Source organism: Spermophilus citellus (assembly GCF_964194105.1).
Source record: "Spermophilus citellus genome assembly, chromosome: 13".
In the NCBI taxonomy this organism is placed as follows: Eukaryota; Metazoa; Chordata; class Mammalia; order Rodentia; family Sciuridae; genus Spermophilus; species Spermophilus citellus.
In genome coordinates, this window is record NC_138193.1 from 81,792,336 (window position 1) to 81,806,112 (window position 13,777).

General features: G+C 41.9%; 1 protein-coding gene across 1 annotated transcript in view; it reads left to right on the forward strand.

Moving 5' to 3' along the window:
- Positions 1-13,777, forward strand: part of HAAO (3-hydroxyanthranilate 3,4-dioxygenase) — a 39,948-nt gene that overhangs the window by 8,503 nt on the left and 17,668 nt on the right. The window contains exon 2 of the mRNA XM_081264481.1: positions 856-927. Within this exon, the coding sequence (XP_081120607.1) occupies positions 865-927 (63 nt within the window). The 5' untranslated portion in view covers positions 856-864. The remainder of the gene's footprint in view (positions 1-855; positions 928-13,777) is intronic.

Sequence of the window (13,777 nt, forward strand, 5' to 3'; positions counted from 1 at the left end):
AAAGATTTGAATAGTTGAGTGCAGCAAGCCCACACCTGTAATCCCAGCAGTTTGGGAGGGTGAGGCAGGAGGATCCCAAGTTTGAGTTCAACCTGTGCAATTTAGTGGGACCCTGTCTCAAAACAAAATAAAAGGGCTGGGGCTGGGGCTCAGTGGTAGAGTGGGATCCTCCTGCCTAACAATGTTTGGACCTAAACCTAATGGGCCAGATACAGAAGGCAGATCTTGGAGTCTACAGCACTGATAATCATGGGGACTTCCCTTTGGAAGGAGGAGGAAAGAGTCTTAACAGAAGCAGCCATAGAACTCAGTCACACTCAGAATGATCCCTTGATCAAAATTTGGAGGTTAGTAGGACAGACCATTTGTGGGGCCAAAGAAAGACAAGCAACTGCACTAAAAACTTATGTTCATGAATCTTCAGCCAACAACTGGTTGGATGAGCTCCATTATTTTCTATTGGACATTTGAGGCCTAGTTTTAAAAGTTCTTTCATATTCTGAATATCAACCCTTATCAGATATATAATTTGCAAATATTTTCTCCTATTTTTGAATTACCTTTACCCTCTTGTGGAGAGTTCTGGTATCTCTACATCCTTGTCAACACTCAGTGCCATTTTTTTCTTCTTTTTAAGCCATTCTATGGGTATGTAATAGTATCTCATTGTCAACTAATGATGTTGAGCATTTTTTGATGAGCTTATTGGTCATTTGCATAGCTTTATGAAACATTTGTTTACTTAGAGTTTGTTTGGGGTTTGGTTTGTTTCTGGCTTTTGAGCTTTGGTCTTTTTTATTAAGTTGCAGAAGTGATAGAATGAAGTAATGATTTTCTCTGTTTTCTTATTTGTAGGTAACAGATATGAATTTCTCCATAACACTTGGGCTGCAAAAAAAATGTGCCCCTGGATCACTTCCTGGACTGGTAAGAACCAGCACATGTCCACTCTCACCCACTCCCATTTCCAGACTCATAATACTCACAATGTGGATCCATGCCAGGAAGAATGAGGGAAAGGCCACAGGACACTGGGGAGGGCAGTGGCTAACACAGACAAATTTGTAGCAGTCAATAACCTCTGGCAAAGAGAGGAAGAGGACCAACCAGATGTAGAATGTCTCCATGGGAGAAAAGAGGGAGGGACAGCCCATTGGCCCTGGAGCAAGAGAATAATGGAAATGTAGCAGATACATAAACTAAGCTGAAGCTCAGGGCAGAGCTAGCCTGTGAATGTCTCCCAAAGGGACTTCTGCCTGTAAAGCAAGAGGGAGATATAAACCTGCTGTTCTATTTGCAAAGAGTCTTTAAGAGCTAACACTGACCTGTCCAGGAGGGGCCTCTCCTTGGCTGTCCTGTCCTGCCCTGCCCACCAGGTCTTAGCTGGGTAGCAGGCTGCACCCCCAGCCAGCAGCCAACTTTGATCACACTAATGAGGCAGTGTTTTGGAGGGCCAGGCAGTTTTATTATCTGATGCCTCCACCTTAGAACCTGACCCTCTCTGAACCACAAATTCCAGTCATGAGCAAATCTTTTTATGGAGCCAGCAGAGATGACAGACAGGAAGCAAATGGGGAAGGACCACTCCCTTCTTCTACCTTTATATTCATTCTTTCTCTGTCTCTCAAATTTCTTTCTTGTTATTGTTTGGCTTGCGGTTTTGTTGTTGTTTTGTATTTTTTCTACTTTTGTTGTGCAGTGCTGGGGGTTGAACCCAGGGCCTTGCACAAGCTCAGCAAACACTCTGCCACTGAGCTATATCCCCAGCCCTTTTAATTTTATTTTGAGACAGGCCTTGAATTTGTGCTCCTCCTGCCCCAGCCTCCTGAGTAGCAGCATCCCTTTCTCCCCTCCTTTGGGCAGAGCCTAACACAGAGGCAACTGGCAAAGCACAAATAGTGTGCAGATTCCCATTTCCAGACTCACAATACAGAGTGAGCTGAGAGCTGAAAAAACAGTAACTGGCACAAGGGCTTAACATATATAACACAATGACCCCACAGGCAAACAGGAACCTTCCTGGGATACACCACCCATCCTCCACTCACCCAGAAATGAGAGCAGTATCTTAAAAGCCAATGGGCCAAATGGCCAAGCATTCATCACATGGACTTTTCTATTGATATTTCCTTTGCTGAGTCTGGCACAGTGGCTCCCAAACTTAGTGTCTGAGGATTACTGCATATTCTGCATAATAGTTGGTTAAGAGTTTTCTAATTCGATTTTTTTTTATTGTTTGTTTCTTTTGTTTTCGGTGATACTAGGGATTGAGCCCAGGGGCATTCTATCACTAAGTTACATCCTCAGCCCTTTTTAAATTTTATTTTGAGACAGGGTCTCACTAGGTTGCTGAAGTTGGTCTCCAACTTACAATCTGCCTGTCTCAACCTCCTGAGTAGTTGGGGTTTCAGGCGTGTGCCACCATGCCCCTCTCTAATTTGATTTTAACTTTACGCCACTTTGACACACTAACTTTAGACCCTCGACACCACAATATTCACCAAAGTCAAGCAATGGAAAAAAACACACGTGCAGTTGGGTACAGATTCATTTACATCCTGGTGCCTCTATTTACCAGCCATGTAACCTTGGGGGCACTAGTTAATATTCTGAACTACAGTTTCAGTTCATGGGGATTGAATGTGGAAGCCAGAGAGGATGTTATCGCTGTTGTACTGGTGAACCCTCGGACTTCACATCACACACTGATCCCAGGCAAAATTGTTCCTCTGTGGTTCCTTGAAGAGGGGGCTATCTGAGGACTGTAGGGTGAGCAGCAGGTCCAAATATCAACAGTTTCCATGGAGTTCTGAGAAGTGAGTATGGAATTGAGAGTGTGAGATCCTGGGGTCTAAAGGACAATCAAGAGCAAATGCTGCCAGGATGTGGGGCTATCAGAAGCCTCTCATGGGTGGAAGGAATGGAAAATGGTGCCACTACTTTGGGAAGCAGATTGGCAATTTTGGGTTTTCTTGGTTTGGATACTAGGGATTGAACTCAGAGGCACTCGACCACTGAGCCACATCCCCAGCCCTATTATGTATTTTATTTAGAGGCAGGGTCTCTCTGAGTTGCTTAGCACCTCGCCATTGCTGAGGTTGGCTTTGAACCCACAGTCCTCCTGTCTCAGCCTCTCAAGCCACTGGAATTATAGGCATGCACCACTACGCCTAGCTCAGACTGGCAGTTTTTCAAAATATTGAATACTAAACCCAATAAATGAAATATGGAAATATGAACTAAGTAAATACATAAATGTACAAGAACACAAGAAGAGGGAATTTCACTGGACCTAGAACTACAAGGCATCTGAGGAACAGAACCCGCAAGGGATGCCGAAAAGAATGCACGATTAGATTGAAAAAAAGATTGCAGACTGGGATGCACAGGAGAGCCAAGAACAGGGTCCTTCCGAGGGCAGTGGGAGCAGCCAAAGGGTGCTTCCTACCCAATGGGTGTGTGGAGATGTAGGAGGGATCCAGGGGTGACTGCTAGGGAAATTACTTGGAGCGCTGACGCAGCAGCAGGCAGTACATGGTCCCCCATGGACACCCCATTATGACCCTGAGCAAGAGTGATGGGGTTGTCAGTTCTTGTAGCAAAGAATGTGGGAGACACAGGGCAGTACCTGAGGTGACTGAGACCACCCAGGAGAAACTAGAGAACCTAAGCCCAAAAGCCCAACTGCTAAGATGCCTACCTGGTAGCAGGTCTTGCCTATCCCCCATTGCCTCTGAAAATAGCAGGGAACATAATTCTTTCCTCTTCCCTCAAGCATGCTCTGCAAACAAGGAAGGTCAACCATAAAGATGACTTTGCACAAGGATCACTAAACCATGGGAAAAAACCAAGCCCATCATCAGGCTGGGGTTGTGGCTCAGTGGTGCTCACCTGGCATGCATGAGGCACTGGGTTCCACCCTCAGCACCACATAAACATAAAATAAAGATATTGTGCCCACCTAAAACTAAAAGATAAATATTTTTTAAAAGGCCATCAAAAGGAAATCTTCCAAAGATGGAAGATTATACTTGGGAGAAATCACAGACTTTATGACAAAAGCTAGCAAGCTGTTTAGGAAGCCTGCTTTGCTTTCTCCTCAGAAACAGCCAGCCAGGACTTTCTCCATAGGCAAAGAGTTAGGTAAGACCACCTGAGTGGGTTCCAGCCAGTAGAATATACAAAACATGGTACATACCCCTCCAGCCAGGTAGGTCTGTAAAGGGCCCCCACCCCCGCTTCCATCTGCTGGATGCCGATATCCAGACAATACTAGAAGTGACACGGTTAAAGAGAGAGGATCATATGTCACTTTCTGTCAATCAGGTCCCTACATGGCTGTGCAAAGCACACTACCTTTCCATTGGTCTTTTCAGGAATGAGAAGCCTTTTTATCATTTTGGTCCACTGCCTTTGGAGCAGTTTGTTGGTTTTTAGTAGCTAATGTTAACTTCATGAATATAAAGTTCACATCTTTAAATAAATCATTTCCTTAGAGATATAGGGAATATATCACATCCATGAAATATAAAGTTAGTATGGAATGGAACCAACTATAAGAACCCATGGAAATTCAAAACTCAGTAGATGAGATGAATAGGAGAATACATCAAGTAAATGAAAAACAGTAAACCAGGAGATTAGGCCGAAGGATATTCCCAGAATGTAGGACAAGGGAAAGGGGAGGAAAGAAGAGTGAATTCCCAACTTTCATTAAAAGAATCCCAGAAGTTGCTACTAGAGAATAGATAAGAAATGATGTTTCTTTGAAAAACTAGTAAAGAATTTCTCAGCTCCAAAGACACACACACACATACACAAACACACACACACACACACACACACACACACACACACACACACACTGAATATCCAGGAAAAGATAATGGGATATGAGAAGTGATAATAAGTTAGCAGTGAGAAGCGACGGTAAAACATACTAAACATCTAATTATTGCTCATTACATTAAGCAATAACATTAAGGGTTGGGAATATAGCTCAGTTGGTAGAGTGCTGGCCTAGCATGCACAAAGCCCTGGGTTCAATCCCCAGCATCACACACTCAAAAAATTGTCAATATTAGCAGGGCATGGAGGCACATGCCTATAATCCAAGCACTTTGGGAGGCTGAGACAGGAGGATTGAGAGTTCAAAGCCAGCCTCAACAAAAGTAAGGCACTACACAACTCAGTGAGACCCTCTAAATAAAATACAAAAGAAGGCTGGGGATGTGGCTCAGTGGCCAAGTGCCCCTGAGTTCAATCCCTGGTACAATACCCCCACCCTCACCCCCCAAAAAAGTCAACATTAACCCAAATAGTATGGCATAGAAGTTGCCAGTAGGAAATTCTAGATGGAAGTTAAAGCTGTCTCAGACTCCTTGGTTCTTGCCTTGTTCAGATGGATTCTGATTAACGACATATCTTATTAGAAATTCACAAACTTAAATACATGCATTTATTTAAAGAATAACTAATAGACACATAAGATAGAATATGGAGTTAAAAGGAGGGAAAAGCCAGGTATGATGGACCTGTAGCTGACCCCCAAGCCCAGTCACAGTCAGGGATTTTGCGGGAGGCTGATTCCACTTTCAGCTTCAAGTCTAAATCCAAATTTGATTAAGCCAAGCAGTATCCCATTCCCTTTCCCCCAAAATTATTTCAAGTATGGGCTTTGAGCCTATTAAGGCCAGTAAACATGCCTGATTTTCACCTGGTGGCAGTTTTGACCCCCAGGGACATTTGGCAAAGCTTGGAGGCATTTTGGGTTGTCTCAACCCTGAGGCAGCTGCTGGCATCTAGTAGGAGGAGGTCATAGAGGCTGCTAAACACTGGACAATGCACAATTCAACCCCCGCAACAAAGAATTACCCAGCCCAAAATGTGGATAAGCTGTGGGTAATCGACTTGCTCTCCTGCAGAGGGTGTGAATAGGAAGTTTCCAGTGTGGACGGCCATCACTGGTGGTATCCACCTTGGGATGAAGCTGATACTGCAGAGAGCAGCCAGCAGGATTGGAAAGTACCAGGGTGTGTGATGCTGCTGCTAAGCCCCAGCCTGTTCTTCTTCTGGGTGCCCAGGGATGTGAGACTTCCAGTGTGCTGTCAGTTAAGTCGCTGTTTTTTTGTTTTTTGTTTTTTTTAAGAGAGAGTGAGAGAGGAGAGAGAGAGATTTTTTAATTTTTATTATTTATTTTTTAGTTCTCGGCGGACACAACATCTTTGTTTGTATGTGGTGCTGAGGATTGAACCCGGGCCGCACGCATTCCAGGCGAGCGCGCTACCGCTTGAGCCACATCCCCAGCCCTAAGTCTCTGTTTTACTGGTGTCTCTGCTACTTGCAGCTATGAGCATCTTGTTAGATTAAGAAAGAGAGAAAAGAAGAAGAAACAAGAAGGGGTGGGTGGAAAACCACCCCAAACTCCATCTCCTAATCTCTAGAATCCGTGAATAGGTCCCCTCATGTGTCAAAGAGGAATTTTTTTTTTTTAATTATTTTTAGTTGTAGTTGGACACAACAGTTTTATTTCACTTGTTTATTTTTTTATGTGGTGCTGAGGATCGAACCCAGGGTCTCACACATGCGAGGCAAATGCTCTACCACTGAGCCACAACCCCAGCCCTCAAAGAGGAATTTTGCAGGTGTGATTAAAATAAAGAGCTGGAGAAATTGTCCTGAGTTATCTGGGTGGGTTCAGTGAAACCTCCAGGATTCTATGAGGAAAAGAGGGAGGCAGAAGGGCAGGCAAGCAGAGGAAGGGCCCAAGCCAAGGAATGCAGGTGACTTCCAGAAGGTGGAAAAGACAAGGGAACAGACTTTTTTTTTCCAGAGCCTTCAGAAAGAATGCACTCTGACATACCTAAATTTTAGCCTGCAAGACCCACTCAGACTACTGATTTCCAGAGCAGTAAGACAATAGTTGGTATTATTTTAAACCATTAAATTTGTGGTAATTTACTATAGTAATGATCCAAAATGAACACAGCATGGTAACTAGAAAACACAAGATATCAGAATGAACACCATTAACTAAAATTTGTGGGAGGCTGTGGATTTGGGCTGGATACCTGCACTGGGCCCAACAGACCAAGTCAATGTGGAGTTTAATGGTGGAACCTGAGCTTTGGTTGGTTAAATGCTAACCAGTTGACTTACTGATTGACTAAGCTATAGCCAACTATTTTCTATGCACCACTTCTATTGTTCTGTAATGACCCTCAGATGCCATTGTTGGACTTCTGAGAATCCACTCTGGTTCTTGGAGTTGCTTAATTCATGAGTCATTTAATTTTGTTTTTACTTTTGTTTTTGCTCAGATAAACTCTATTTGACATAAATGGCCTAAGGAATTGTCCCACCCACTTTATGGGGGATTGAACCCAGGGGCACTTTATCACTGAGCTACATCCCCAGCCATTTTTAATTTATTTTGAGACAGGGTCTCGCTAAATTGCACAAGCTAGCAACAAACTTCAGATCCTCCTGTCTTAACCTCCCAGGTAGCTGGGATTACAGGTGTGCACCACTCTTACTAGCTCAGGAATTTTCTCTTTTAATGGTACAAGCATTTTGATAATTAAATATGAAAAGATTGAATCCAACTCCTAAATAACACATCCTATCAGACTGGATTTTTTAAACACTCCAGCAACGTGCCATTCATGAGAAGTATACCTAAAAACAAAAAGTTTACAGGGAAGCAGATACCTGTTGTTTCAGTTAACTATTACAGTGCCAAACCACCAACCCCCAATTTAAAGACTTACAATAACAACGATTTCATCTGCTCATGATCCGCAGGTCAGTAATTTACCTGCATTCCGTTGGGCAGGCCCGCCAGGTTTCGCTGAGTTCGCTCATGGCTGCAGTCATCAAAGATGGCCTTATACAGCTGGCACTTGCTCTCAGCCACCTTCTCTCCAAGTCCTCCCAGAGGCTAGCCCTGGCTTCTGCACATGGGGGCAGCAGCACACCAGGTGATGAGCTCTGAGTTGTAAGACCTCTGAGGACCAGCCTCAGCTGTGACACAGTATCAGCTCTACCGCATGTCACCAAGGCACAGAAAACAGGCGTAGCAATATAAATATCTTCCAAAGCTGAGGTCAAGGTGAAAAGAAACTAAGAGGAAATATTTCTTAGTAATAAAAGAAACATTAAAAAGCTGAGGTGGTGGTGCACATCTGTAATCCCAGCTACTCTGGAGGCTAGGGACTGAAAGTTCTAGGCCTAGGCAACTTAGTGAGACTGTGTTCAAAATAAAATAAAAAGGGCTGGGGATGTGGCTCAGTCCTTGCCTAACATGTGGAGCCCTACAATCCCCAGTGTTATGGTGCCTGGAGTAGAGATGGTGCTTGCACGGTTCAGAGATTTGCAGGCAGAGAGCAATTAGCAGTAAAATATTTTATTCACTCTCCAAGAGAGAAGAGAGGCCAGACTCCAAGAGACGTGTGAGTCCGGAGTTCTCAGGGGAAAGGGTTTTTATGGGTTTATAAGGATCGGGAGGGGTCAGTGGGTGCTGTGAGGAGCAGGATGTTCTGCAGACTCTAGAGATGCTTTCGGCAGAACGCTTGCCACAGCTCAGCCAGGATGTGGTTTTTGAGCGCTCTACTTTCTGGGGTCTCACTGTCCTACTTTCATTTTTGCAAGTGCTGCTTTATCTTGCTGTAATTTTCTTTTGACCTAGGACTCAAAGACAAGGCTGTCACAGAAAGAGAATTTAATTTCCTAGCGCCCAGTTCCACAAAGGAAGGAAGGAAGGAAGGAAGGAAGGAAGGAAGGATGGAAGGAAGGAAGGAAGGAAGGCTACAACCAGAAGATAAACTAGTCATGAGCCCTTTTTCATCTAACAACATAGATTCAAAAAATATCAAGCAAAGCCTGTTAATGTATAAGGAGAAATTGACTAGGGATTATAGTGGGGCACTTTAACACTTATATTTATAACAATATATTTATAACTTTCAGAAATAAAAATATTAAGCAGTTACTCAAATAGTCTTGATCCTTGTTTTTTTTTTAACACAGTAGCTTGATCTAATGGAAATATTTAGTATTATATTCTTTTTTTTTAATTTTTATTGGTTGTTCACAACATTACAAAGCTCTTGACATATCATACTTCATACATTAGATTGAAGTGGGTTATGAACCCCCAATTTTACCCCAAATGCAGATTGCAGAATCACATCAGTTACACATCCACAATTTTACATAATGCCCTATTAGTAATTATTGTATTCTGCTACCTTTCCTATCCCCTACTATCCCCCCTCCCCTCCCCTCCTTTCTTCTCTCTCTACCCCATCTACTGTAATTCATTTCTCTCCTTGTTTATTTTCCCATTCCCCTCACAACCTCTTATATGTAATTTTGTATAGCAATGAGGGTCTCCCTTCATTTCCATGCAATTTTCCTCATATCTCCCTTTCCCTCCCATCTCCTGTCACTGATTAATGTTACTCTTTTCTTCCCACTCTTCCTCCCTGCTCTGTTCATATTTGCTCTCATTATATCAAAGAAGACATTTGGTATTTGTTTTTTAGGGATTGGCTAGCTTCACTAAGCATAATCTGCTCTAGTGCCGTCCATTTCCTTGCAAATTCTATGATTTTGTCATTTTTTATTGCTGCATAGTACTCCATTGTGTATAGATGCCACATTTTTTTATCCATTCATCTATTGAGGGGCATCTGGGTTGGTTCCACAGTCTAGCAATTGTGAATTGTGCTGCTATGAACATCGATGTGGCAGTATCCCTGTAGCATGCTCTTTTAAGGTCTTCAGGGAATAGTCTGAGAAGGGCAATAGCAGGGTCAAATGGTGGTTCCATTCCCAGCTTTCCCAGGAATCTCCAAACTGCTTTCCAAATTGGCCGCACCAATTTGCAGTCCCACCAGCAATGTACAAGTGTACCCTTTTCTCCACATCCTCACCAGCACTTGTTGTTGTTTGACTTCATAGTGGCTGCCAATCTTACAGGAGTGAGATGGTATCTTAGGGTGGTTTTGATTTGCATTTCTCTGACTGCTAGAGATGGTGAGCATTTTTTCATGTACTTGTTGATTGATTGTATATCCTCCTCTGAGAAGTGTCTGTTCAGGTCCTTGGCCCATTTGTTGATTGGGTTATTTGTTATCTTATTGTCTAATTTTTTGAGTTCTTTGTATACTCTGGATATTAGGGCTCTATCTGAAGTGTGAGGAGTAAAAATTTGTTCCCAGGATGTGGGCTCCCTATTTACCTCTCTTATTGTTTCTCTTGCTGAGAAAAAACTTTTAAGTTTAATTAAGTCCCATTTGTTGATTCTTGTTGTTAACTCTTGTGCTATGGGTGTCCTATTAAGGAATTTGGAGCCCGACCCCACAATCTGTAGATCGGAGCCAACTTTTTCTTCTATCTGACGCAGAGTCTCTGGTTTGATATCAAGCTCCTTGATCCATTTTGAGTTAACTTTTGTGCATGGCGAGAGAAAGGGATTCAGTTTCATTTTGTTGCATATGGATTTCCAGTTTTCCCAACACCATTTGTTGAAGATGCTATCCTTCCTCCATTGCATGCTTTTAGCCCCTTTATCAAATATAAGATAGTTGTAACTTTGTGGATTAGTCTCTATGTCCTCTATTCTAAACCATTGGTCCACCCGCCTGTTTTGGTACCAGTACCATGCTGTTTTTGTCACTATTGCTCTGTAATATAGTTTGAAATCTGGTATCGCTATACCACCTGATTCACACTTCCTGTTTAGTATTGCTTTTGCTATTCTGGGTCTTTTATTTTTCCATATGAATTTCATGATTGCTTTATCAATTTCTACAAGATATGCCGTTGGGATTTTGATTGGCATTGCATTAAACCTATAGAGAACTTTTGGTAATATCGCCATTTTGATGATGTTAGTTCTGCCTATCCATGAACAGGGTATATTTTTCCATCTTCTAAGATCTTCATCAACTTCTCTCTTTAGGGTTCTGTAGTTTTCATTATATAAATCTTTCACCTCTTTTGTTAGATTAATTCCAAAGTATTTTATTTTTTTTTTTGAGGATATTGTGAATGGAGTGTTTTTCCTCATTTCCGTTTCAGAAGTTTTGTCGCTGATATACAGAAGTGCTTTTGATTTATGCGTGTTGATTTTATATCCTGCCACTTTGCTGAATTCATTTATTAGTTCTAGTAGTTTCTTTGTAGACCCTTTTGGGTCTTCTAGGTATAGAATCATGTCATCTGCAAATAGTGATAATTTAAGTTCTTCTTTTCCAATTTTTATGCCTTTAATTTCTTTCGTCTGTCTAATTGCTCTGGCCAGTGTTTCGAAAAAATATGGAACGCTTCACGATTTTGCGTGTCATCCTTGCGCAGGGGCCATGCTAATCTTCTCTGTATCGTTCCAATTTAAGTATATGTGCTGCCGAAGCGAGCACTAGTATTATATTCTAAGCAGAGAATGTTTTCACAATGATAGCCAAACCAAAAAAAAAATTATGTCTAGAAGTTTTCAGACAGACTTGTTACTAACTCAAGGTAAAGAGACAGCAAAACCAGAACCTAGATTTTCAAATAACCAGTTCTGATATGACATGATATTGTATATGTGTGTGTGTGTGTGTGTATATGTGTGTGTGTGTATGTATATATATACATATATACATATATGTATATATATACATATATACATATATGTATATATATACATATATATGTATATATATACATATATATGTATATATATACATATATGTACATATGTATATATATACATATATACACATATATCACTTCTGAATATATATAAAATATCCAGAAGAACTCCTGCTCCAGATATGGCTTTGGTTGCTTCAATTATGCCTATTCCTTGAGCTCTCCACAAAACCCAAAGGACAGGGTTCAGAGAACTTCTGAAAAGCAGAACACTTGTGAACTTTCAGGAAGATGAGCAAGAACTCACTGATGAGCCAGGAGAGTGGTGCACTCCACTCCATGGGGACAGAAGCTTCTGCACTCAGGACCCTTCCAGACCTTGCCCTGTGTATCTCTTCATCTGACTGCTTATTGTATCCTTTAAATTAGCCTTTATGGCCAGGCCCAGTGATGCATGGCTATAATCCCAGCTACATGCGTGGCTTAGGCAGAAGGTTCACATGTTCGAGGCCAGCCTCAGCAACTTAACAACACCCTGTCTCAAAATTTAAAATTAAAAAGGGATGGAGATGTAGCTCAGTGGAAAATCACCCTGGATTGGGTTCAATCCCCAGTACCAAATGCATTCATTAATCAATTAAAATTAAAAAATAAAGAGGGTAGGGGGTGTTGCTGAGTACAGACCACTTACCTAGCATGTGTGAGGTCCTGGGTTCAGTCCCCAGTATCACAAAAGAGACAGACTTGTGTCTGAAGTGGAGGTAGTCTTGTGGTACTGAATCCTCATCCTGTGAAATCAGACATCATCTCCCAGTAGATGGGATCAGACTGAATCAGGTGTCCACTGCACGACAGATTGCTTACATGCTGGTGGGAAAAAAATCCCTACACATTTTGGGTTCACAAAAGTGATCTGCATTGTGAGAGTAGAGTAGAAGAAACTGAGTTTGGTTTGTTCACCCATATGTTTCATGATCTTGTCCTTTTATTCATATAAAGTTGTTTGTACTTTAACATTGCTGACTCATATGAAAGGGAGGGAAAGTGGAGACAGAGACAGACCAAGGTAGTCTGGGAAATGGATCAGCTGGAGCAAGTAGTTCAGCCTATGAAAGGATTGAAGGATCAGACAGTTATCACCAGCACTGTTCAGTAAAGCCTAGAAACATCTTTGCTGAACATGGTCTCAGCCACCTCTCAGGCACTCCATCGAGGGGACACAGACAAGAGCAGAGTAAGCAGAATAGCTCTGATGAGCTCTAGGGTAGATGCTCTTTGTTTCTGATCTCAGGTACAAGTAAGCTTCTTTGTGCAGAGGAGAAAGCTGCCTCCTGGGAGCAGGTAAGGTCCACAAGGGTAGATATCCAGAAGAACTCCAAACTGAACAATGCTAGAACATCTGGATTAAAGAAGAGCTGTCCATTTTCTGACATTGAAGTCAAAAGGAGACCAACACCCAAGCTCAGAGGTTTGTCAATTCAGTACACTAAACATGGTGTTTATCTATACACCACAAACCAGAGGGCACAACTGACAGTGATAATGCAGCAGGAGGTTAGCCTATGTATAAGATTTATGTAGCTAATACATATCCTAAAAATTCTACTCAGGGCCTCAATTATTCACATTATTTGACTACATCAACTAAAGTACAGGGTAACTATCATTCTTTTTTCTTTCCTTTGTACTATGGAACAGTACATCATTGGACTGAAAGCATTTTTTTTCCTCCTAATGTAAATTCATTCAGGCCTTCATCTACCCACCCACTCATCCTTCCATTTAACAAACACACACCCAGAGCAAACCCAACACATCATAGATCCTTGGCGTTTCTTTTGTCATTGTTTGCATTGTCTCTGATTACCTGTAGATGAGAAAAATAAAGAAGGTGGTTTGAGTTATTTGAGTACCACACTATAGTCTAGAAAGAAATGCTCAGCTAAAATGTACTAAATAAATAAAAAGGAGAAGGAGGGAGAAAGGAGGAGAGGGAGTGTTAGAGTCTGTAAACAAGTCAGGATGGCGCCTGGCATTTTGCCAGAGGGAGTGGTTTGAGAAGTAACAAAAGCAAGCCATTAAGTGTGGAGATTTCTTATTGGTTGACTGATGTATCTAGTTTATGCTAATTAAGATA